This window comes from Anastrepha ludens, chromosome 4 (genome assembly GCF_028408465.1).
Source record: "Anastrepha ludens isolate Willacy chromosome 4, idAnaLude1.1, whole genome shotgun sequence".
Lineage (NCBI taxonomy): Eukaryota > Metazoa > Arthropoda > Insecta > Diptera > Tephritidae > Anastrepha > Anastrepha ludens.
In genome coordinates this window covers 92,451,789-92,479,684 of record NC_071500.1, presented here as the reverse complement: position 1 = coordinate 92,479,684, position 27,896 = coordinate 92,451,789, and the positions used below count along the sequence as shown (strand labels likewise).

Sequence of the window (27,896 nt, the reverse complement as noted above, 5' to 3'; positions counted from 1 at the left end):
CTACTGTGCTTCCAAAAGATATGAAGAATATATTTTAATCCTGCTTTCGAAAAAACAAATTTAATAAAAAGCAAAAGTTTCTGGAATTCATCGTGAATGGACAGTGGGGATCCTTTTGCGTTCGTGCATCAGTGCAGGATATTACGAATGACTGTGTCTTGCGGTTTTGTTCCCTACTCTACAGTATCTTCAGATTTAACGCGAATAAATTTGCAGTTTAACGAGATGATAGTTCAGCCTACAATTTTCTGCCAATGTTCCGGTGATTGTTCTTAGATCACACTCTCTGGTTTTCAAGAAAACGATTTTGCCGATTAACTGGCCAACCGTGGATCAGCGGTTCCCCACAGGGACCAGAGCCAATAATGGGAATCAGTTCCGCAGGAATCAAGAATTGGATCAGCGATTATGAACGCAATTTACATAAAGAGCGATGGTCCGTTCTAGAACGCTGCAGAACTGCAAAGTGTTTTGTGACAAGTCCGAACAGAAAACTGTCAAGCTTTCTGCTAAAACTTGGAAAGAAAGACGTTTGGTTGATGGTCGGTATTATCACAGGACACAACCCATGGAATCAGCATATGCCCACCATTGGAATCATTGCGGACCCAATGCGACTGTCATGCTTGGAGGAGGCGGATAGCACTGAGCCATTTCTCTGTGAGTGTCCTGCCTTTACTAGAGCAAGGCTACGAATTTTGGGTTCCAATGTCGTGAGAATGCGTAATATTCGTTCTCTAAAACTGGGGGATATTTACAAATTTGCCAAAGAATCTGGAAAGTTCTCATAGGATTAACTACCTTTTGTCTCTGTCTCTATTCTTTCCCATCTTTTTCCTTTTGTTACTTCTCTCCTCTCCTCCTTGACTATCTACCCTCTTTCCAGAGCTCTAAATACAATGAGCTTTTTAGCCTGAGTGTTTTAGGATCCACCAAATCTCTTGGTGCTCCGTGGCTCGACCTATTCAAATTACAATTAGATAAGGGCAGGTCTTCTTTAAACATTTCCTGGTTGTAGGATCCCAAAAATACTCTGAAGTTCACAAATTCCTAAAAGCTTCTTCCTTTTCTTGTGTTAAAGTAGATGGCGCCTCCTTGCCTAAGCCGCCAACGTATCTGGACCTATAGAGAAAGTTGATGATCCGTCTTTTACGAACTAGTAATTGTCCATAAAAGGTGGTGCGTGTTTAGACACTCTACTAGCCGTTTAGGTTTCGATATAAGGGCCCGTATAAATAAATATATTTTTTTTTATCATTTCGTTTATTGGGTTTGTGATTATATAAACCTTGCCGACTAAATTAATAAAGTTGACTTATCTAAAAAGTATTATTAAGAGTATAAAGATTCAAACAATTCAATTTAATTAACTTTACGTAAATTGGAAACTGACAGCGTACAGCAATAAGCTGATTCATAGTCCCAATGCGCGTCTTCGTCACATCAAATCTGTTGCGCTAGTTTTAATTTGTGCACGCCAATGGTCTACATAACAATTTCACAAGAAACTCTTTGTGTTCATAATTCTATGCACAGATACTGTGCACATAAATCTACACTTTACTCGACCACAAGTCCACTTGTTTGCAATAAATTCCACTTTTAAGAGCCTTTCATTTTGCTTCAAGTATTTTCTGGTAAACTTTAAATCGTCATTTAGCACAGAATACCAGAGAGTAGCCAACAAAAACACATTTCCGACTATTTTGGTTTATTTTATTGTTGTAGCCCTTTGTGTTTTTGCATGTAACCACAAATTACCGACGAAATATTGTTTCCTTTCAATGTTTCCCTTTTGCTGGCAATGCAGCCTTTTCAGCTGAGAAAGGAAATTTTAAAGAATTCGACTCTTTTTTCTTGCTTTGTTTGGTAACTACAAAAAAAGCAACAACGATTAAATGGAATTCTACATATACAAGTATATAAATATATCTGTTCTGCGACTGTGCAATTTCGTGGTGGCAAGCCGAATTATAGGCCCACATGCGGTCAGCCGAAACAGCCGCAAGCAGACGTTGTTGGGACACAATGAGAAGCAAATAAGTTAAGAAAGAAGAAGGCTGCAAAAAGTAAATTGGTAAAACGGCAAAGGCAGCGTATTAAAGGAAGTGCGTACAATCGAAGCGTTGCGCACAAAATAGCCAGGATTCCGCTTTAATCAAGTGTCGAAAAGTGTAATTATTTGCGCCTCTTTTTTCAACACAAAGGTATCGGGCAGAAGATAAAGCCTTTCTCCTCCAATTATTTTAAGTTTTCAGTGGGATTTTTCTCTTGTCCACTTTGTTGGTCTTTCATCTTGCTGTCTTCGCCTCATATGCAAAATTGTAACCTTCCTGTCTGTATGTGTTTGTGGCATAAAAAAGTATAAAAGATTCAAAATGTTTCATAATTTATGTTAAATGCTCTTTTTCATTGTCAAACTTTTATAGCAGGTACTAAATTACAACCCAATGAATGTCAGCCGTTTTTCATATTCCATTTTCCGGTTTCTATTTTGCTTCGTTCTATTCTTACAACTCTTGTACTTTTTTCGCTATTTTTTATGCCACATGTTTGCTGTTCTTTCTCTTTTGCTTTGACACTTTGCTGTCTGACCTTTTGGCATTCGTTTGGGTATGTCGTGAATTTGATAACTAGCTGGCCTTTTTGACTTTTGTTTCCTTAGTAGATTTTTCATTATTTCCGAAAACAAAGCTACTGCTACTGATATTCAACCATTCATTGTTGTTTCATTTTGAAAGGAATACCCGCAGAAACTTTGGGGGAAACGAAAGGATCCCTAATTGCCTAATGAAGGGTTGAGTCTTTTTGTGTAGTAAATAATTTTTTTCAGCACCTAAGGCGGCTTTATTTAGCATATTTAATTGGGTACAGCCAAACATCAAATGATAAAAAAATAAAATAAAATAAAATCACCAATGAGCAGGTGGACAAGGAAAATGTTTTTGCAGATAGTCAAAAAACTCCGTGAATGGCCAGATACTGCTGTTGTGGTTGTGGCATCATCTCTAATTTTTACGCAAGTCGGTGTTCCTCAAAGTGCTGTCATCGAGTAAATTTAACGGTAGGCCCAGAAAACGTATTGTTTCCACGCAGTCGGACTAGAGGAAGAAGAGTGCTAGACAATCGGTTCTACGCAACAGCTATGAGTTTTACTCGACTTAGGATTTCATCGACTCTATTTGGATTGGAGAAGCTCAGTATTTGATGACTGAAACTGCTTGACATAGCAGGTTCCTGCAGATATGAACAGCTGACTAAACTAATACTGCAGCCGGATCGCAAATTTTTGTACTAAAGTCAATAAAATTGTGGTAGATCAAAAACAGAAAAGGCAAGGAAAGAAATCGAAAACTTAACTCGAATCGAGTCTTCATTGAAGACAGAAATTGCTGTTTCAATACACGAAGCACACGCAGCCTAATCTGCGCCGTCATAGCTCGAAACATCACATCAATCGGTAGCAGCAGATTAGGTTAAGTTAGACCCGAGTGTTTGCCGATGGACTTTACTGGTTCATCTATAGCCGTGATGCAACGCACTGAAATTATATAAAGTTTCTCTTCCCGTTCAAATCAACGCATGGAATCGACGCATCTGAGCAATCTATTCATGCTCATCTTAACTGTATCACACAGATCCACAAATAATTCTGAGCCACTGTGTTTTCGTTTTCCCTTTCTGAGTGCGGATCATTCGAATCGTGAAGAATCTTGAGATTTATAACTCTTTTTCAATCGTACAGCTACCGCAGTGGAAGTCGTTTTGAAGGACTCTCAGCATTTCCTCCTATCTCTGCCTGTAAGCAATTCCATAATTGTGGATAGTTCTTTTCTGTCCAACTTGAAAAGCTGAGACGAGGGTTTCATGTTTCTTTTTCATGGCATAAGTTGAATTGTATTACAGGCGTCAAGGGGATTTCCATTTCGTATTGGCATCTTTTAAAAAAACTTAAAATCCGTTTGGGTCATTAATTTTATTTTATTTTTCTTTAACAATTCTTGGCGCATGCTGATGTCATAGACAGCGATCGCGGTGTCGAACTCGCATCGAGCAACTCTGAGTACTAATAAAGCAAGAAGCAATAACAGGAACAGTCAGTTGATCAGAGTTATCAACGTAAACCCTGAGATCCAACGGATCTCTATTCTATTTTGAAATGAGTAAGCGACTGAACAGTAAAGCTCTGTTCACTTGTCTTAGTTGTAAAATGCAGTCTTCCAGATATCCTCTTTAACTGCATTTTATTTGTCGATGGATGGGGTCCGACATTGACAACCAATATTTGAGAGTGCCGCTATTCAAGCAGTGATGCTTTCAAGCCATGCGCTTTAGAAAATTTATGATCCTTTGCGCTTTAACGACGGTGAACTCTATGAGGTTAGCATAGTTCCTCTCTTGGATTTCCATGATATGCGCCAGGTGGCGGTAGGAAAAAGAAACAAAAATATTGACTTAAACTTAGGCCAAAAATAAAGTTTAGCACACATTTTTTAAATCAAACTAAATCGACGAAGCGTTTAAGATGTCATTTAAACGTAGGGAAGATCAAGTTAAATATTTTATGTAAAAGTTTCATGAACCGAGCTAAACACAGCTGCAAAATGTGAAATAGTTCATCGAACCCTAACGCAGTGAAAGTTTTCTCTATGAAAGCTTGAGTGAAAGCTCAAAGCTCGTTAAAGTGAAAGTTTTCTCGACTTCTTGAGAGAGAGCTTGTGTGAAAGCTCAAAGCTCGTTACTAAGTAATAAGTTTACGAAATAGGTGACCAATTGAAGTTGAGCACAAACTTTAAGCTAAAGAGAGGTATTTAGCCAATTTTGAAAGACTTTTCAGCAACCAAAGTTAGACTATGAATTTATATGATACAAAGGATAGGGCCAAGGAGAGCGAAGAAACGCTGATCTGAAGTGGATTGCACATTACTAATCCTTATTAGCTCAAAATGAAGCTTCAACTGAAATTTGAACTCTTCCAGCTAATATTAGGTAATACTGAATTCATTGAAACATAAATAACACTCTGTCATTCCAACTAATTTGCGCTTTTTCGCCCTCTTCTCGAAAAGGATAAAGAAAAACTATCACTTTAACCTTTGCGCTCATCCAAAGTGCATGACTCCAGTTCGCACTAGGAGGGTAAATTCCGACTGCCAGTGACATTGAAACACAAAAGCGACTTAGAGACTGTTTTTATTGTATACCTAAATGAAAATATATACGTAAATCCATGTTTATTAGGGCGGGTCAATTTGAACGAAACGAATTTTTTTGACATCGTTCTTAGCAGCTGCGGATTTAACAGGGAATTATAAGAGGAAAGTGTATTACTGTGTAGCTCTAAAGTCAATTTCGGGATCGCCAAATATTGAAAGAAGTTATTAGTAATTAATACGAAAATAGTGAGGAATTTATGACTATGAACACAGGGAGTAGAAAAAAGTGTACCCCGCGTTGAAAGGTAAAAAGGATCTAAAAACAAAGGAACTGTAAATACGCCATTAATTGAGAAAAAAATTAAAGGTTGGGCACAAAAATTTTAAAATAATTTTTGAAATATTGCAAAATTTTAATTGTTTTTAGCTTTTTCTGGAAGTTTTAGTTTGATTTACATATAAATAAACTACGTACAGTCACTTTTCCTATTATAATATTCAAAAAATTATAAATAATTTTCTCTTTGGCGCAAAAAGGTTTATATAATTTATAGTTTAGTATATAAAAAGGAGATAGCAAAATTAAATGTTTTCGTGTTAAAAGAACCTCAAGTACAAGTTTGCATTAAAACAAGGAGTTCATAATAGATGACGCACTTCTGAACCCACCCGATGCACAACATAACCTTTGAGGCATGAAGATTCTTTTTCGCTGTCGATGGACCTAGTTCACCTGGTAGCTCCAACTTTTTCGAAGCTTAGGGTTATCATCACCAGTGACGATGGGATGCAGAAAATCTTTTTTTTTCTGCCGTTCAAGGAGCATCTCACACGTCACCAAACGTCTCTCGATATCCATCTCCTTCAATTGATGTGGCTCCCAGTTGCCTGCTTTCTGGACCATTACCAACGCGTGCAAACTTTGACCGACGGTTGATGTGTCAACATCAGCCGCACTTTTCTTTTTTTCGGAACGATAGTAGACATTTTTGACGTCAGTTAAAAAAGGATCTTTACGCTTCAAACGAATGTCAACTACTGCGATCGAGACTTCACTTATACACCTTCAAATCACCACTATATTGCTAGGATGAACACAAAAATAGTATTCAGCAGCGACACCTCTTTTTCAAGGGCGGAAACTTATTCCCACACCCAATATATTAATCTTCATACTGACTACGTGCGTAGTGACTATGCGGAAAGAAGGAAATCACTAAGAGTGAATGTGGCGGATCGTGCCAGCAGTTTTAAAGCGACAAATACGAATATTGAAATTGTCGCCAAGTTCAATTACTTGCGCATTTTTAACTCCCACCGGTTCTTCTATGTCGCTGCGAAACATGGTTGATGACGGACTTGCTCGCCGAAGTTTTCATCAATAAGTTTCTACGCCGGTCCAGAACAATGTCGGAGACCTTTGCGATGAGGGCAAGCCCTATCTAGTCTAAGATAAAACTTAGAAAGTGGAAATGGATCGGGCATAGCATACGAAAGGACCCAACTGAAGTCTGCAGACAGAACGCTTGAAAAAGAATTAAAAGCTACCGGAAAGTCGTTTAAGGAAATCAAAGTCAGGAAACTAAGTCATGGCGAAGGGCCCTACGCAATGGAATTGCTTTGTAGTGGTCCAATGTTCCATTCGAGATAAAAGAAACTTATGATAGTGATGAGGATATTGACTACATATTAGGCCGGGTCGATTTGTGGGCAGGCAAAAAAATCGTCCATTGCTCTGTGAAAATCATATTAAAGGCCAAAAATGGAGATATTTTGAAATGATTGTATGGGGAACCCCCCAGGGTAGTCCCAGGGGGTGTGCCACTGGCATGGGTGGATCGGCCGTCCAAAGTTAGTGGGGGTCGGTCATACATTTGGACTCGATTGGAGCACTCTAAATGGGTCAAAGTGGGATTTTTCGTTCGACCCAAATGGGGGGACAACAGAATTCGTTTTAGAGGTATGGTTCCTTCGGCAAAGTTTCTTATTTTGATCCCTAGAATACGATTTTCACAGAGCAATGAGCGATTTTTAAATCGACTCGCCCTACTACATATAGTATTAACACATAGGTTGAAAAGTCCCTGACCTAACGAAGAAACGTTTTTTTTTTTTGTTGAAAATTAGCTTTATTCATCAATATAATTTCCATGAAAAGCAATGCAACAGTTCCAGCGCGTCTCTAACATTTCAATGCCACTTTTGCAGAACGATTTATCTTTTGCCTCGAAATAGGCCTCAGTTTTAGCGATAACCTCTTCGAGCGAAATTTCTTACCGGCGAGCATATTTTTCGGCCTGCGAACAGCCAGTACTCACTGGGAGCCAAATCTGGCGAATGCGATGGATGTGGGATAAATTAGAAGTTCGATTCGTGTAGTTTTGCATTTTTTTTGATTGACTTGTGACTCGGTGCGTTGTCTTGATGTAAGTAAACAGTAGTAACTTTGAACAGAGCTTTCTCATAGTCAAATGCTCATGCAATGAAAAGCCAACACGTTGGTTTGATATATTTACGATGTCAGCTAACTAACGCAGATTCACTCTACGATCATTCAATATGATTTTGTGGATTTTTTTGATGTTTTCTGATGTTACCGTCTCCTTTGGACGTCCATTGTGCATCATCGGTGTCTCTGCGACCACGTTTGAAGTCAGCAAACCCACCTTTTATTGTTGTTTTTGTTGAGCAGAGTCTCCATAACACTTTTCAAGCCATTGCTTCGGTTGAACGGTATTTTTTCCCCATTGAGAAGTAGTGTAAAATTAAAACACGAAATTCATTTTGAGCCACTGTTTTGAAAATAGCAAAAGTAGCGTCACTCTTAACACAATAACTCACGAACTAATATCATGAAATTTTAAAAGCTGTATTTTTAAGTTTAGTACTAACTGAAAAAGAAGTGAACGAATTAAGGCTAGTGCCATCTATGTTTTAGGCCCGGCACTTTTCAGCCCATGTGTTTAGTTCATTAAATATAGCTTCTTTTAAAATTTGTGGTGCTCGAAATTGACTTTAAAGCTTTGCTCAAATGGACTTTTCTTCATAGATTTGTATGAAAAATCCGAATGTGCTAAGAATATTGTCGAAAAAAATACTCACCCACCCTAATGTACATATTCATATCTCTATTTGTAAGTTTTCTTAACTATGTATGCATGTTTAAGCACTTAACAAACACCTAAAATATGCGCCACCACACCACTGACAGCCAACAAATTGTCCGACAATTTTGACTTCAACTTTCAACCGCTGAATGGCCTAGCCTGAGGCACTAAGAGACAGACAGACTGACCAACGCATATCCGCAACAAACTGAGCTACACACTTGTGCAGGAGCACAACACTGGCACTGGCTGCAACATCAACCACCGTTATAGCAACAAAATTAGTTACAACAAGTGAAGCTATGCACAGTCAATATTTAGATGGGGAGAGTTAGGTATGTAAATATGTACGAAATTCAATCATATGTCTGCTTTCAACCCCTGGCCTTATTGCCGTATGTATGATACATACACACATACGTAGCTATGCCGTGGCATGTGTTGGTCATGCGATCGTAATTTTCGCCTTTTGTTTGGTGGAGTTGGATGCGTGTACGAAGATGTATCTACACACATACATAGCCATACATACACACATAAATGAGCGTACAACGAAATAGCCACCTTTTTGAACGCATTGCATTGCCAGTCAGTTGCTGCAGATCTCCCACATCATCCACTGCATACGAAATATTCCATCCACTTTAACTCTAAATTGTTTGTGTTTGTGTTTGTGCCATCGAGTTAAATGCTTAACATTGTATCGAGCATACTGTCCCTTCTTCCAAACATTCATCCATCTGTGCATCTATATATCGTTAGTAACCATCTGCCTGTCTGTTTGTCTCTCTGCTAGGCATTATCGTCTGCCAGCTCGCTGCCCACCATCCACAAGTCGCACACTCAGTGCTTAGCTCCAACTACATGCTTGAACTACCACCAACAACTCAACACAACCGCTCTGTCTCTAATATGAAGACAGAATAGTCCACCCACTCCGTCCCTCAACACATATGGCATGCCGCTTACTAACAAAATGGCCCGCCTGCCAAACAATATGGCAACATGGTCTGCATGGTCGCTTAGCCAGCGGCCTAAATCGTTTCAAAAGCAAAACAACTGGGCCGCTTTGGCTAAAAAAAAACGAAATATTTATCAATGCATAGAGCTTCGTCTGCATCTCCACTTGGATGTGTGCGTGCTGGACAACAAACCTCGTCTGGAGGCGGGAGTGCAGCACTTTTATCTACAATAAATTAAAATCTGCTTAAATGCCAGGTTGAGTACCTAAAACGGCCCAGCAAGAAGACTGCCTTCTTGCCCAACTACTCGCCATCGCATCATCCATTGCTGATTTGTTCTCTTCCTGGGATGCTTTGATAGTTTAACGCCAGCGGGTGTTTTTAAGTAATCAAAGATTTCAATGTTGCTAGTATGTAATAATTTATGTTGTTGATGCTGCATGCACGTTTTGTTGCTTTTTATATTTGTGATATTTATCGTTACTGCAATTGCTGTTTGGTTTCTCTTGACGTTTTAATGTCGATGGCCGTCGGGTGGTTTTGGCATCAGCGATGACTGACATTCATTGAGTTCGAAGAAATTCTCTATTGGGGGGAGCGAGCAAAATATGCCACACATTCAGTTCTGCAGGCAGTTTGTCGAAGAGACAATAAAACATTGATTTATTAGCTAAGAGGAAATTCTAGTTCTTTTCAATTTGGTGCTCTCTTTTCATTCCGGGAATACATAAATGCGCATATATTCATTTTTTCAGAAAAGACATCGTCGAAAGCTTTAATATCGACCTGTTCCAAACTGGAGTCGTACTAAGAAACCTACCACGTTTTACCAATCGCTGTCGCATTACATGAAGAGAGCTACCGACGGCCGTTGGCCGTAGAGACTCATACCGAACCTGTAAAAGGCGGTGAATAGAAGACACGCAACACTGATTATTACCTCACCCAACTAATCACCGGTAACGGCTGTTTTCTGGAATATCTATATCGCTTGCAGCTTACAGATAGCCCCTACAGCCCCTACTTCCCCAGCTGTCCCAATTCATTAGAAAGCGCAGAGCTTGTGACCTCTCACAACATTTTTTTTAGCGCAGTAGTGAAAGGCCATAAGCTCTGCGCGAGTATCTTAGAACATCCGCTGATAGAGATCGGTCTTGTGCAGGACTTGTGCAGGAGCATTTGAGGTCTCAATCACGACGAAACTGCAACACATTGATCGGGAAACGAAAACTGAACAGCAGCAGTATATCGCCGGAGACGAACTGTTTTAGACAAGCAAAGGAACAGACGCTTGAGATATTATCAGAGCTGCTTCTCTTAATTGGCGCGACAACCGCGGGTTATGCGATTTTGGCTGAGTTTAACAAAGCGCGTCAGTTTCTTTCTCATGCTAATCGGCGCCAGTTGGACACACCAAGTGAAGCCAAGTCCTTCTCCATCTGATCTTTCCAATGCAGAGAAGGCCTTCCTCTTCTTCTGCTACCACCAGCTGGTACCGCATCGAATACTTTCAGAGCCGGAGCATTTGTATCCATTCGAAAGACATGACTCTGCCAATGTAGCCGCCGGATCTTTATTCGCTGCGCTAGATCTATTTCGTCGTAAAGCTCATACATTTCTTCGTTCCATTGCCTGCAATACTCACCGTCACCAACGTGCAAAGGTCCAAAAATCTTCCCCAGAATCTTTCTCCCAAACATTCCAAGCGTCGCTTCATCTGATGTTGTCATCGTCCACGCTTCGGCGCCATACGTTAGGACGGGCATGATGAGGGCCTTGTAGAGTGTGAGTTTTGTTCGCGAAGAGAGGACTTTACTACTCAATTACCTACTTAGTCCAAAGTAGCACTTGTTGGCAAGAGAGATTCTACGTTGGATTTCTAGGCTGACATTATTTTCGGTATTAATGCTGGTTTCTAAATAAACGAAGTCTTTTACAACCTCGAAATCAAAACTGTGCGATGAGGTGGGTGCCGATACGCGTGTGTGCCGACTGTTTGTTTGATGACAGGAGGTACTTCGTTTTGTCTTCGTTCACCACCAGACCCATTTGCTTGGCCTCTTTATCCAGTCTCCACAAGCCCACAGCAGAAAAACTTGGCTTCATTCTGATGCAATATCTTGAGACTCCAGAGTGGAATTTGACCGAGGTGCAGGATTTCTATAGCCTTAGTAGGAGCATGCCCAGGTACCACTGGCGCTACGGCTCCTTTAAAATATTTAAAGCCTTCTTGTTTTGCCCTTCGTATCTGCCTAATGAATATATTCCTCAAAGACTGTTTTTTTCGCTAGCAAGAAAATTTTATACGATTTTCGTTAATCCGCTTTACAATTTTTCATTCGAAATATAATCCCTTTTTTGCCTTTCTACCACTCACGCGTAGCTACTCATTTAAGTATAATTTCCTTTTAACCAATACCTTCAGCTTAAAATGAACTCAACAAATCCAGCGTTACACCTTTTTTAGATGACACACCAAGCCACTACTTTCAGTCTATTGAAATTTGGCAACATTGCTGTGAGCTGGCAACTTGTGCCTTCGTCACTTGACTGAATCGTTTGCCTTTCCATCCACCGTTTTTTGTTATTTTTTATATTTTGTGACTTTGCCACATGCAACGCACTCATTACGCCACATTCATTGTGCATTCTCATTCATTTGGTATAACACCGTCAATGGACACGTTTCCACATTTTTGATTCCCCCGGGGAATAGCAAAGCAGCAAGTACCCGCGTGCCACAAAACTCAGGCCTGCATTGTGCGGCACAATAGTAGATACACTCCTGTGTGTGATGAGACTGAGTCTTGAGTGCATGGTTGTGCTTGTGTTAGTAACCACACGCTTTGGGCCTTCGACATACTTACATTGTTTGTGCTGCTGCTGCTGCTGCTGCTCTTCAATTTTATCTCTCCTATATTTTATTCTTTTTATTCCTTCTTAATTCACACTCGCACACACTCCTTACACACACGCGCACTTGAGCAATAACAAAAGCAATTGAAAGACTGACAGATGAACGTAGAATGGCGAATAAATTATGCCACGCAAAAATCGCACTTTAAGATACCGCGCGCCGATTCTAACAAAACGATTCGCTTTTGGGCTCCCATGAGCCTGAATGCTTAGCATGATTCCTCTACAGCTCTCGAATAAAAGCAAAACCCAAATAATGTAAATGATAAGACAACACAAAATCTACTGGAATACTATTGCGTATTTTTATACGCACTGCTTACAGAAGAAGCACTCATTTTTGCTCACCGTCTATCGGTTTAGTGCCTGCAGTGATGTAGCAAACATATTTCCTCTGAATCACGTGAATTTTATCTTAACTTCGTTGTGCTCATTGCGGATCTGGAAAATGCGTGCTTGAGCAGCTTTAGCTGCATCGCCTTTGGCCACATAACTGCTGCTATAATTTACTTTTGCCCACCTCCGTCTTCCTCTTCTTCGCCATATGCGGCTAGGGCATCTTACTTCTATGTACGAGTATTTACATACATCTTCCAGCTCTACTCCACCTACCTACTGACTGCTCTTTGGGGGCATACTGCCATCTTTAATATTTAACTACGCTTAATTTCACTCTAAATCACACTCCAGGGGAGTAGGTTATGCCATGATTTCCACATTGTCAGCCTCTCTGTCTACTTGCCCACCTTCTCTCAACTCTCCCGGCGGTCGTTTAATGCAACCGAGTTTGCTTATTCTACGCTGCAGCAACGTTCCACTTTCAAGTCGCTTGTCGATGAATTTTGAATTTTTAATGAGCTCTTCTTCGGGCAATCCTTCTCACCCGCTTCCCTTTCACTAGTTCACCTAAACAGCGCATATAATGAGTTTCCTTTCCACGATGGTGGTAAAGCACTTTACTTGTTTGGTATTAAATCTATTTTATGGCACATTAAAGTAGAAGTAGTTAAATTTCATAAACACTGCCAAGATTTGTGTCGTAAATAGGATAGACTAAAGTACGTGTTACTGAAATTGGTGTCCTGTGGCGAGTGTAATCTTTGATGGTTGATTTAAATGCGATTGTTGCCATATTTTACATCTAAAACCCAAAGAAGTCAGGAGAGGAAATAGCGAAATAATTTTTGAGATTTATAGATTCCGCTTTTTGTGTGCACGTTTCACATTTGCCCTGTGGGAGCAAGATATCGAGAAAAAAACAAAAACACGAAAAAAAGACATCACTGGAATTTTAAAATCAGACTACTAGAAAATATTCTAATTTAATATTCGGATCACCTTAAAGGAATTTTATTTAGAGAGCAAAGGAGGGAGAAATTTAGAGGGAGACAGAATCGAGTATCACCCTAACCAATTGGATTTGTGCGTGACTATCATTCAGAGATACTGGTACTGGGTACTGGTAGTTCACCATGAATGTGAAGCATCAAGTTATAGAAAAAGCTTTGGGGCAGACAATTGTAATCGCCGACAACATTTTGCCATAAAAAAACCTCTCATAAAAACCGTTCAGGACAGCACAAAACTGTAGCGCCCCCTTTTTTCAGGCCAATATGAAGCGACACATCAGAAATTGTAGTAGTAACTCGGCAAACACTTATCTTTTCTACCGTAAAAGTCACAGTCAGAGAACTTTGGGCATCATGGTACTGAGAAATTTATCCACGAAAGGGAGAAAGATATCCACGTAGCGCGTAGATGCGTTCTGAGTTTTTGAGTATTAGTTGTACATTATCAGTTTTTCTCAAGTTGTCGCAAACAGCAAAGCTTCATCGACATCCTCTTCAGGTTCTTTAACACCTACACGAATACTGCAACACATCGCTTCGGACCTCTCTTAGAATGAAGTATTTGTGTTGAGTAATACTATATTACGAGCCCTGAAGATCTAATGGGATGTACAGTATTTAATAATAAACCCGACGATTGTCTTTCACCCGCCCAGCCAATACAAGGAACGCAGTCCGTATGGCGTGCGGTTAATTTTTTTTGCCGGTGAGCTCTGAGTCAAGAAAGGTGAGGGTTTGTTTAGCGTCGAGATCTAAATATGCTCGGCTACATGAACAATTTATCAGCTACATGAAAAGCTGTCAAAGACTTCGTTTATCTAGTAACCAGTATTAACACCGCTAATAATGTCAGCCTTGAAGTCCAACGGTGAATCTCTCTTGCCAACAAGTGCTTCTTTGGATTAAGTAGGCAATCAAGTATTGTAGTAAAGGTCTCTCTCGACGAACAAAACTGACACTTTATGAGGCTCTCATGATGCCCGTCCTCACGTATGGCACAGAATTTTGGACGATGAAAACATCCGATGAAGCGCCACTTGAAGTGTTTGAGAGAAAAATTCTCCGGAAGATTTTGGGACCTTTGCACTTTGGCGAAGACCTCCTCTGCGTTGGAAATATTAGTTTCAAAAGTGTTTGGCTTCACTTGGTGATTGCAACTGGCACCGGCTAGCATAAAAAAGAAACGATTTACGCGCTTTGTTAAACTTAGCGCGCCAATCAAAGAGAAGGATAAAAGCTTGTCCATAATTTATTGAAAGCGGCTAGTACGAGTATCGTTTTCTGCATGGTAAAAAGCGGTCCCGATGAATCAAAAGTTGTGCAATGAGAGTTGAGATATTAGCATAAGCATCCAAGTAGTTCATTAACCCCTTGCCGTGCTCGACGAAACTTGGGCCCAAGTGTTACGCGTCAGCGCGTGGTAAGCAGAACAGACTGATGCGCGAGATGAAATAATAGCAATTATGAGACTCTTGACTAACTCTGGTGTCTCAGATAGAAATTAACATTCAATTACTACCCAAGCACGTGATATTTATGTTTGATCCGACCATCTGTATACGACCTCGGCTCGTGATATTGACGTTGTATTCACGAGCCTGGCTCGTCATATTCATATTGGGCCAAAATTTTCATCACGAGTCAGATTCGTTAAAACACGGCAAGGGGTTAAGGGCGTGGTTTGCTGACATGCTTTTACAAAAATAGGCCGATTGTACATTGATTCTCGTGAACAAGCATTAGGGTTAACGCCCGCAGAAGAAACCGGCTAGAAATTGATTCCATCAGTTCGCTGGTAGGAAAAGCTCTGCAGCTAAAAAATGTATTATTCCTACTGAGTTTACACCAGGTTTCTTCTGCTTCAAGTGCGGCTCTTCGCATCACTTCGAGAAAAGCGATTTGCTTGTAGCCTATGAACTCACAAGAAATCGCATTCGATTGTTAAAATCAACCCCTTACTTCAAATATTAAAGATCAGACTGTCCAACTAATGGGCGGTAAAGTGTGTTCCTACTCAAGCTCTGCCGTAAAAATTCACTTTTCCTTGCATCCGAGAAGGCTTCTTGTCAAAAAAAGAACCGCGTCTTTTCCCGCTTGTTCTGAGTATTAGAAACCAGTATTTCCCAAATGTGGTAGGTTAAGAAATCTGTTGGCCGACGCACTTCTCCAGCAAAAAAATACATCACCTCGTTTCGCGAAAACCGTTGCAACCATTTGTTTCAAACTATTTTGCTGTTGTTTCAGATCGGTCCTTTCAAACACTAGGAAGTAAAGCAAGCTTTCTTCTGATGTTGACGCTCTCGCAAGAAATTACATCTCCTCTTCCCCGGAAAAGAGCTGATTGTTAAGACTGGTAAGCTTTGCCCAAGGTCGGGGAGTCAGGTGATGGTTAGGGTTTCTATAATTCATGTATTACTGCCGAATTTGGTACCAATTGATTATTGAGAAGGAAGGACATATTTGGCGGGGTTAAGTAATTTTTAGTACTTATTATAAACTTTTGTTAGAAAAGTATATTTATACATTTTTTGCTAATTTAATTTTTTCTCTGTCCTTTTACAGGAATTACGCGATTGTGGTGCGCCGTGCCATGCCATGTTCTTCCCGGAGAAAGAGCGCACTGTGCTGCGTTATTGGGTCGGTTCGTGGGCAGCTGTCTGTGTAGCAAGTTGCCTCTTTACGGTAAGTGTAAAATCTATCATTTTTGACACGTACTTAGCTAGGGCATACGGCATCAGCTAATTTAGTTATTAGCGCCAATTATGATTAATTTCTTGCGTTGATTCAAGTGGAGTCAAGCAAAGTTCAGTGGGTCGAAAGATTCCAATTTCACAGAAACATCATAAATCAATGTGTTAATTGTAGTCGTTTGATAAAGGAGGCGAAGAGGAACGGCGAAGGGAACAAAACATAAATAAGTAGCTTTCGTTTGCCAGCTGGCATCAAACTAACAATATTTCAGAAAAAGGCAAAGGCAACGGAAGCAAAGTGGCGCCAAGTATCAAAGCAAGCCAGAAGAGAGGCAACAGGACGTGAGTGGTAGGCAACACACAAACACCCTGAACACGTGCATGCTGAAGAATACTTATACAAAAACATCCTTAACGTGACATATTACCTGTCAACGTGCATTTTTCAATAACAGCAGCTCAGTGGCAAATCCGGGCGGCAGCTGCAACTTGTATGTCAACGGCATATCAGTAGCGATAGCAGTGAGTGTCGCAATAAGTACTAGACTTTTAAAACACATACATATGTATGCACATACGTATTGATGGATGTGATTCCAAAAATATTGGCAGCAACAACGACAGCTGAATTTGAATAAAAAATCAATTCTATTAAGAAAAGAAAAATGGTTGACGGTGAAAGTACCAGGAAAACATCAAAAACATATAAGATTGGGTGCGACTTTCCAGCAGTTCGCTACTTTGCCGCAGGTGTTTGATAAGCCGTGCAACAAACAAGGATTTAAAGGTGACACAGTAGCGAGCTTATGCGTGTGCGTTTTTGTTGGGGAATAGCGAAACTGCGCAGAAAGTTAACATTGTTTTCGCCGCAAGCCCGGAGACACTTGTCACGAAAATAAAAAGTAATAAAAAGGAAAAAAAATGTTAAAAGATTTGCACTTACGAGGGGAGTTCAAAAATTTTGCAAAATAGAGGGATTAGTGAGCAAAGATTTGAATCAAAACAACAATAAATACTAAGTTAGTTTTACAAGCCTTTGAGATATGGAGAAAATTGTATTTATAAATTGTAAAATAATCGTTTATAAATATAATATTAGAAATGTCAAAATTTGTGAGTGAGTAAGAAGTTTTGTTATCTTTTCACGCCGAAATGGCTGGGTGGATTTACATAAAATTTAGAGAATATCTAGCTTAGAGCCTGGGTTAAGACATAGGGTATTTTTTGAAGAGAGATGCCACCTATTTAAAAAGATAAATTAAGTAAAATTAACATGTTAAAACAAATACATTAAAATATTGCTATCAAACGAATAGGGGTTCAGAAAGATTCGTTTTAGAAATATTTTAGAAAAGGGTTGCCATCCGTTTGAAAAATTAGATATAAATTAATTAAGGAGTTAAGTGAAATTGGAGTATCTCACTTATGTAAGCCAAATTGACTTGAAAACAGTTCAGAAAAGAGTTGCCAGATTTAGAAAATGTAAGAAATTTTTATGTTCAAATCAAATAAAGTGTAGCAATATCCACATACTTCAGATTTAGATTTAGATTTATTTGAGGTTTCCACTTCAACCTCATGGTCTTTTGTGGCTTCTACTCTTCACAGTACGTCAACCAGACCCAGTTCCCTTTTCAAGCTTAAGATTGAACTAGGCCGGACCCAGCGTCTGTGCCTTTCTTCTGGCTGCAATGGGCCGAGATGTCTCAATCTGCTCCTCGCTTTAGTGCTGCATTCAAAGAAAAGGCGCTTTGAAGTCTTCTGGGCTTGGTTGCAGAAGCGACAAGAATCGGTGCAATAAAGGTGACTTCGGTGACTTGTAATAATGCCCGTGAGCATTCTTTATTTATCCTTAGGGAGAGTTATGAGTGCTCTAAACCTCTTGTGAATGTACCCCCCGTTAAGGATTTCGTCTAGCCCCACAGTTTGGTGTCGCTAATCGCCCTTAGTCTTAGCTCTTCGCTCCTAATCTTCTACCAGTTGGTGTGTTGTCCCATAGCAAGAAAGTGTTCGCAGCCTCTCTTGCTTACTTATACCCCTGTGTCCTGGGATCCAAATTAGTCGGAAGCGATTTTGTGTTCCGAACAGATTCAGTTTCTCGTTACACTCAAGAGCCAGTGAGGACGTAATTTTATAGGTTGACAAAGACTTGAGTGTCGCCTGACTGCCGCCAAGAGTGGCAATTCGCTCATTCCGGAAGTTCCTGTCTAAGCTTACTTATACCCCTGTGTCCTGGGATCCAAATTAGTCGGATGCGATTTTGTGTTCCGAACAGATTCAGTTTCTCGTTACCCTCAAGAGTCAGTGAGGACGTAATTTTACAGGTTGACAAAGACTTGAGTGCCGCCTGACTGTCGCTAAGAATGGCAATTCGCTCGTTCCGGGCGTTCCTGTCTAAGTTAATCAGATGGCATACAACTCCGCTTAGAAGATGCTTGGAAAACTACCCATCGGTACAGAACGCTTGGTTCTGTGGTCATATATTCCAACGCCCATGCCTTCGGGCGGCTTTGAGCCATCTGTGTACCAGTGCTGGTGTACTCCAGTTTTCCTTGTCGTCTAGTTCAGTTCTGAACATCTTTTCGAATTTGATGATTTTAGTAATATTATCTCTGGATAGCTGGGCAAGTTGGGCTGCATACTCAGCAATTCCATATTCTTGGATGACATCACTTTTCCTTTACCGAAGCCTTCCCTAGCACATCGTTTAATTAATAACTTTCCTTGTAGATCAGTTAATAATTGACGTGCCTTCTTTGCTCTTTTCTGGTAATATAAAACGCAGAAAGCCTGACTTTTTTTCCACATAGCTTGAGCTGCGACTTTTGCTAGACAAGAGGGATGTTTTTAGCAGCGGAGAGATAAGAGTCAATCAAATACTCAAGCAGCTGAAACCACGGAGGAAACGTTTTCTTGATGTCAACAGCTGTGCATATGGTTACGCAGCATGCTTCTGAAACGGTCGAGGCAGGAGACTCACGCACGTCAACTCGCTGTTGCTCAAGATATATATTCCTACGAACTTATGGGTCACGGCGCTTCACAAATATTAGAAAACAATATAACTCACGTTTTCACATGACTCGCTTTGACTCGCCCATGTCTGGGTTTTCATCCAGCTTTATGGCGCAAAAGGATGCTCATTTCTTCGACAGTCTGGGGCAGTGCGCCAATTTAAATCCCATCAAACTTCTCCATTATATCAACAGCTCTAGCTGGCTGTAGATATCTTTCTGTTGGGAGTCTCATAATGGTATCAAAACGACGCTTTAGTGCTACTTGCGAAGTGCCAGAGTGGTACTTAAACCTCTTCACCTGTCTACCTACTACCATGCAAGTTTAGAAAAACTGAAAATGCTGTACAGAAACGTGAAACAGAAACGGACACAGTGTAAACTTAAATCCCAGCTATTTTTGCCTATTTTACAACCCTGGACGAAACGTGTTTTTATATCGAAAAATATATAAATAAACTTTATGAAAGCGCTGAGAAATGTATTAAAGGCTTAAAGGAGAATATAAGAAGAATAAGAGTTGAGATCCTACGTGATGTCTACTTTAAATCTCAATAAAGGTCAGTCTCCATCTGGTATTGCTAGGGACCAAAAGATCTATGTGTGGCTTAATGCCAGCCGGGTTAACCTAATTTAACCTAAAAGAGAATATATCGAAACACGAAAATTATTTCATATCTAATTTCACACGCATTCGTTTTCTTTCTGTAAAGTTCTTCACATCCCTCGTATGGTACAACACCTACAGTGACTTGTAAATAATGGTGTATGCATTTTTTACACGATTATTAAATTTAGAAAACATATGCGCGTGGCACTTACCTACGTACTAAAAATTATTATGTATGTTAGTCTTGTTTCATGTGTGTTTCTTATTTTTTAGCTGTCATCATTTCTATTGCACTCTATTTTTTCTTCCAATATTTGGACGCATTTTGTCGTTGGCGTTGAAATATATTTTACTGTCAATTTCAGTCAAGAAAATCGAAAAATGTTTCGCTGTTGCGCGCCTTGTTTTATGCGTTCTCTTGGCAACATTTTCGTGCAACTGAAAACATTTTGTCCTACACGCTGGCCGTCTACACTTATAAGTATTTACATGAGTATATACAAACACTCCTACTTACTCGTATGTAAGAGTCCAGGGTACAGTGTATGTGTATAGTTTGTTTAAATTTTTTCTGTGCTGTTATGTAAATGACAGTTATGATGTGGGAAATGAAAGTTGTAAATGTTGTGTAGATTGATTGATGGCTTAGCTATTTCGATGTAGGCTACGAACCACAACACTTTTCTCTCAAGATGTTTGTGTTCCGTTTTCGTGACAAATCAGCTACTAGATTATTTTCGACACAAATGATAAATAATATTATAAAAAAAAATAGATTTTTGGAAATTGAGGCTTAATTTGGAGAACTTGGGGCAGCATTTTTTCCCCGAAATATTGATCGAGAGAAACTCTCATATCTACAAACTCGCTTAGACTCCAATCTAGATTTTAAGAATATAATTTCTTAAAAGTATTAGCGAAACCCCAGCCCATTTATTAATGAGATTTGGTATGCTGGTAGTCCTAAAGCGTTTACTTAATATACTGTTTGTTTTTGTTTTTTTTAGAATTACGTGTATTTTCTTTTTATAAAATATTATATATCGGCGTTAATATAGCTTTTTCGCAAAGCCACGAGCTCCTGTTTTCTGTTTATTTCCTCTCGGCCGTCAACTTTGTCATATATTGTTGAAAAGTGCTTCAGTTCACAAATGATTTATTAAGGTTTTGTTAACTTCTTGAATACAGTTTATTTGATACCAGCAACAACATCCAAAAACTTTTTTAAGCGACTTTTTTACCCAGTTGAAGAGTTTTTTTTTTCCTTGAAAACCCACTTTTTTTTCTACCTTCCCCAAAAATTCGAATTTTACGTGTTTCTCTCAATTTTCTTAGTTCACATCGAAGATAATTACATCAAAATTAATAATCTTTTTTTTTTGTTTTCAGATGAAAATTGCAAGTTGTATCTTGTACAGAAGTTGGACACAGGCGCTCTGGGAATCTATTGATAACTCGGCTTACAATATATTGTTGGAAATTGTACACATTTTTTTTTTTTAGTTCAAATATATATTAAACTATTCCCAAAACTTCATTTGGCTAATTGTTTTTTTCTCATCCTACAACGCTTCGCGAAAACTACTGAATTTAGGACATCTAATTGGCCCGCCGGCCTTAAAGCTTCGTTAAATACATTTTTTTTTTGATTTTTTTGTATATTTTCGTAGTACATGTTTTCATTTCCAAAAAACAAAGTGGCAACACCAGCCAATTTTTGTGTATTAAAGCTTTTTTAAACACTTTTGACCTGATATCTATCTTTAAGTATTCAAATAAAATGTGTCTGCGCCAGATAAAATTTTTTTTGTTAAAGCTTCAATTTGATACCCACATCTTAATATTTAGTTAAGACTGGCAACGAGTTGCTATTTTGGTAATAAAATTCAGGTGGTAGCACCAACTATAATTTTAATTAAAGCTTTGTTTTAATTTTTTTTAACACATTTTATTTGAACACTTCATCCATATTCCAACCTATAATTAAATTTCGTTATTAATTTAAGGGTTTTCTTTAAAATTAGATGACAACGCTATTTTAAAATATTATTGGATTAAAGCTATGTTACCGCTGTATTCATATATGTAAACAAATTTTTTAATTAATATTTAATTTTTATTTTATTTACACAAACAACAAAAATAAGTAGCATTACCTGCTTTAAATATATATTCTTAATAAAGCTTCTTTAAACACCTTGAAAGTGTTATCAGTAATTTTTTTATAATAGCTTTGTAATACACTTTTTGATTTATAAACAAAAATACGTGGCCACACCAGCTAAAACTATTTCTTTTAACACCAGGTAAAAACATTTTTTTTGCAATACACTCTGGAATTTATAAAAAAAAAATAAGTGGCTACACCAGTTCAAATTTTTTTCTTTATTAAAGCTTTTTTAAACACTTTTCACTTTTTTATTATTTAAACGAAATGTGTCATAATATGCTATTCTCTGACAAAATTTATGTGGCCATACCAGATAAAAATATTTTTTTACTAAAGCTTTCATTCGATGGCATTGCGATAATTTGCTATTTTTGCAATCAAATTTAGGTGGCAACGCTGTAAAAATAATTGTTTTTGGAATAGCATTTCCTTAAAACTATTTGTCTCTATGTCCATACTGTAATATTATGCTAATGTCTGTGTATTAATAAATTAGTTTTTTTATACAAACAGGTGGCAACACCCTCTTAAAATTAGTGTTGTACACAAACCATCTATCATCTAAAAACTGGGCAGTAATTTTGTGGTTGGTTATTATTCACAAAAATGTGTGATAAGTGGTTATTCTCCGCTCAAAAATATGTGGCAACACTAGATAAAAATATTTTTTTAATAGGACTATGAATAAGTTCGTGCGGCTTTACAACAGATGGCGTAACTTGATTATTATTCCATCGATCCACATTTCCAAACATTCATTGGAGAGCTACTGTCGTAAGGCACAAACGTCAGTATAAGTTTTTTATTTGAAGCGTAAACAACAATATTTTTACCACACTTGAAAATGTCGAATTTCGTGCCAAATAATGTGTTTTTGCGGGGAATTCTTCTTCATTATTTTAATATGAAGAAAAAAGCAGCCGAAAGTCATCGTATCTTGGTGGAAGTTTATGGTGAGCATGCTCTATCTGAGCGAACGTGCCAGAAGTGGTTTGCACGCTTTAAAAGTGGTGATTTTGGCTTGGAAGACGAAGAACGCGAGGGTGCGCCGCCAAAGTTCATGGATACCGAATTGGAGGAATTGCTCGATCAAGATCCGGCTCAAACGCAAGAAGAGGTTGCAAAAACTTTGGGAGTTGATCAATCAACCATTTCCAAACGTTTAAAAGCCATGGGAATGATCCGAAAGGTAGGCCATTGGGTGCCGTATGAATTGAAGCCAAGAGACGTTGAACGCCGTTTTATGGCATGCGAACAACTGCTTCAACGGCACAAAAGAAAGGGTTTTTTGCATCGAATTGTGACTGGCGATGAAAAGTGGGTCCATTACGACAATCCAAAACGTCGGGCAACGTATGGATACCCTGGCCATGCTTCAACATCGACGTCGGCGCAGAATATTCATGGCCTGAAGGTTATGCTGTGTATCTGGTGGGACCAGCTGGGTGTTGTGTATTATGAGCTACTGAAACCGAATGAAACGATTACGGGGGATGTCTACCGACGACAATTGATGCGTTTGAGCCGAGCACTGCGAGAAAAACGGCCGCAATACGCCGATAGACACGACAAAGTTATTTTGCAACATGACAATGCTCGGCCACATGTTGCACAAGTGGTCAAAACATACTTAGAAACGCTCAAATGGGATGTCCTACCCCACCCGCTGTATAGTCCAGACCTTGCGCCATCCGATTACTATCTCTTCCGATCGATGCAACATGGCCTGGCTGACCAGCACTTCCGTAATTACGATGAAGTCAAAAAATGGATCGATTCGTGGATTGCGGCAAAACCGACGGAATTTTTCACAAAGGGAATCCGTGAATTGCCAGAAAGATGGGAAAAAGTAGTAGTAAGCGATGGACAATATTTTGAATATTAAATTTGTAACCATTTTACGTCAATAAAGTTTCAAATTTCGAAAAAAAACCGCACGAACTTATTCATAGAACTTATTGAAGTTCCCATTCCATGGCTACATCTAAATACATATTCATGTGAAATTGCGATACGTTGCTATTTTTGAAATCGAATTCAGGTGGCAACGCTGTAAAAAAAATATTTTTGGAATATATTTTTCTTAACAATATTTGCTTCAATGTCCATGCTGTAATACAAATGTCTGTGTATTAATAAATTACTGTTTTTATGAAAACAGGTGGCAACACCACCCTCTTAAAATTAGTGTTGCACACAAACCATCTATCATTTATAGACTGGGCAACAGTTTTTAAGTGATACGCTTTCGAATAAATTTACTATTTTTCTATATATTTGCATATGTGTGTGTGGATATATTTCCTGCCCTATTCAATGTGACGAGTGTGAAAAGAATAATAGAAACAAAACGTGTACACGTACACAAATTTACACCTAACATCCTCAAAAATACTCGCAATGCATAGGAGATAAAATATTTAGCATTTCTATCGCTAAATCCTATCTGCTAATAACTTCCGCATCAAATTAACACACCCCGTTTGACTAATACTCTATTATTAAAAAAATACAAATTTAACACTCCCTAAAAGAACGGTTCACGGAAATATCAACCTACACTCTAAAATCATAGTGACGGCTTTCCGCTTGGAAAATCTCCAATCCTATAATTTACAGCATTTTAAAGTGACTAAATTTCCACTGACAACCAACAAACAAAGCCAAAGCTTTTCATACATAAATTCAATGCAAGAGTTAGTCCAAAAACACAAAAAAACAAAAAAACCAAGATTGATGAGTGCCAGCAGTACACACCTTAAAAGCGACTTGTGTCGAGATAATTTGTAAAATTATAGCTTACCACCGGCTTTTAGGTGAATGAATAACATTAAAATAATATAATTTGCATTTTTGGCAGCTTAAGAAAATAACTGGCATTTTTTATTTTTATTACTTTTTGATTTATTCTCCGCCTGCGGTATTTAATTTATAGATATTTTTTTCTTCTTTTTATTACCTTTTATTTTCACCTTTCCCTTCCGCATTGACTATTTTTCTTCACAATCCTTTGCCGCTTGTCCCAAAGTGAGCTGATGTTTCAGTCAGTCTTCATGGGTTCGTTTGCTCACTTATGCGTCGTTCCCATAGTTGTTCATGCCGCCTCCCGCTATCCACCAAAGCCGTGAGGCAAACGCTTCCCTAAGCGCTTTTTTTGTTGAAATTTACAAATTAAATTGTTTATTTATGCCAAATGTAGCTGCTCCATCAGCAGTGGTAGTGTAGTGGGGCCCCCAAACGTGTAGACTTTGACTTCTTCCATTACGCGCCGCATTACATACTTGTACGTGTATTTGTGTATGCAGTTCATTCTTCCATCGCCTCTTAGGTATTACCGCACACAACTTACTGCCGTTGTTGTTCTGTCGATTTTCATCATTGCCAAAGAGTTGCTTACAAAGGAATCAATTTGTTATTCTATACACGCCACAAGCTGTGGCATAACAGTTTGCTGCATTGTTTTGTCGTTTCAATTTCCATTTACGCTTGGGATCGTTCGTAAAAAAAGAATAGAATTTTTTTTAAGATTTGTGTGGAACAAATGTGCGAGAATTTGTCGATGGTACTGCGTTGGTGGAGCATTTGAAAAATTGTGAAATTATGCGGCAGCCAAACGTTAATTTTCAAACAATCAGCAATCGGGCCGCCACTGTAGTCTAGCAGTAGTAGGGGGGTATTAAATGGGCGATTTCTGTAATATTTTAAATAAAGAATAATTTTTGTTCGAAAACAAAATGCTTGCCATTGTTTGAGTGGAGTCGATGGTAGTAGATTATACTAATGGCGGTAACGCCCGCGCGGTGTATGTACATGCATACATATGCATATATCGGGTGTTGCTTTAAGAGCGCGAGAACTTAGAATGATTATACAAAACATAAATGTATTCGAATAATGTTTTTTTTTTTATTATAGTCTGGCAGATAATTTCATGGTGATTATTTTTCAAATATCATATCTGGCATATGTCCGTCGCGGTTATGAGTTACATGCTCCATTTTATCAGTCCAATTTTTGACTACTTGTTCCAATAAATTTAAATGAGTCCAATCAGCAAAAATGCAACGCAAACGATGGTCAATTCACTTCAATTATGGCACGGGCTGTGTTTTATAAGCACCAAAGCCAAGATTCTTTTACGTACAACTTTCCACTTAGTTCAAGGGCAATGGCCAACAAGTTGAGAACGATGACGAACCGACATTTCGGCGCCTTCTTCAACAACTTCGCTCTACGAACTTCGCGCAGGGATTTATTTGTTTCAATGTAAATTTCCACATTTTGGAAGCATTCAACATTTCATGATGACTCGCCTAATTTTACTGAACAAAAATGTTAACACAGTTTGCCCTTCTCTGCTGCCAAACCATAGTTATCGATATCGTTAGTTCTCATGCATCTAAAAAAAACACTCTATATCGGAGTACACAAATACGTAAGTGTGTCCACAGTCGTGCCGGCATATAAATTAAAGTTAATTGTCATATTGGCTGCAAAAGAACAAATGAGTTGGCGCGCTGAAAGTAAAGAATAAAAAAAAGGTGAAATAAAGGCAAAAAAAAAAACTGCCATGCAGGAGGGCAAACAAAGCAACAGTCTATATAAACGTTACACTCACCTCTTTTATCCATTTCAATTTACTATGCACCTTTCGATGCTTTTGAAGTATGAGGCGTGAATTTGTACACCATTTAGCCAGATAGAGATAAGCCATCGCATATTTGTGGGCAGAGAAATACGAGTATTTTGTTGGCATTATTTTTTCTCTAAGAAAAGTATATACGAGGGGTGCCTTTTATATTTCGGGATTTGGCAACACTGGTGTTGGAATCTGGCAACTGACAGCTGTATCGCAAAGTTTGACATTTTTTGGCTTTTACGTACTCAGAACGTTTTGAAATACCAGCGCTATTTGTGTTGTTTACAGTAACTTAAAAGATTCACCTCGGTCCAAAAATGGAATTAAATCGTGAACATTTTCGTGCGACTATTTTTTACAACTTTCGACGTGGATTAACTCAGCAACATTGCATGGATGACCTTAATTCATTTTTTGGCGATGAAGCTCCATCAAAGACCAGTGTTTATCGATGGTATGGTGAATTCAATCGTGGTCGTAGTTCACTCCAAGACGAATTTCGTGAAGGTCGTCGAAAATCAGTTGTTGTTCCGAAAACCATTGATGCTGTGCGCGAACTGATATTGCAAGATCGTCATGTGACCTATCGTGAGATTGAGACAATCTTAGGCATTAGTGGGACCAGCATACATTCAATATTGGATAAACATTTGACTGTCAAAAAAATTTGTTCGCGTTGGATCCCACACAATTTGTCAATCGCTCAAAAAAAGGCTCGTGTCGATTGGTCGAAGGAAATGCTCAAAAAATACGATCGCGGGGCTTCGAAACACGTCTATGACATCGTGACAGGTGATGAATCATGGATTTACGCGTCTGAGCGCGAAAGTAACAGCAGTCGACTGTATGGGTGTTTCAAGATGAGCCAAATCCAACAAAAGTTGTTCGCGCACGAAGCACTTCCAAGCAAATGGTCGCCTGTTTTTTCGGAAAAACTGGACATGTCGCAACCGTACCACTAGAACAACGCAGAACAGTAAATTCTGAGTGGTACGCAACCATTTGTTTGCCAGTTGTCTTCCAAGAAATTAGGAAAACCAATCGCCAGAGACGGATAGCTCTTCACCAGGACAATGCGAGCTCTCACACATCGGCTCAAACAACTGCATTTTTGAGCAGCCAAAACATCGAATTAATGGGTCATCCGCCGTATAGTCCTGACTTGGCACCGAATGACTTCTTTTTATTCCCGTACGTAAAAAACAAACAGAGGTTAACGTTTTTCGACACCTGAAGAAGCGGTTGAGGCATTCAGAATGCATGTTTTGGAGGTACCTCATTCA

The 27,896-nt window shown here is 38.9% G+C and overlaps 1 protein-coding gene across 1 annotated transcript in view; it reads left to right on the top strand.

Annotated features, from left to right (window-relative positions):
• LOC128860181 (frizzled) overlaps positions 1-27,896 on the top strand; it is a 206,460-nt gene that overhangs the window by 86,404 nt on the left and 92,160 nt on the right. The window contains exon 4 of the mRNA XM_054097477.1: positions 16,053-16,172. Within this exon, the coding sequence (XP_053953452.1) occupies positions 16,053-16,172 (120 nt within the window). The remainder of the gene's footprint in view (positions 1-16,052; positions 16,173-27,896) is intronic.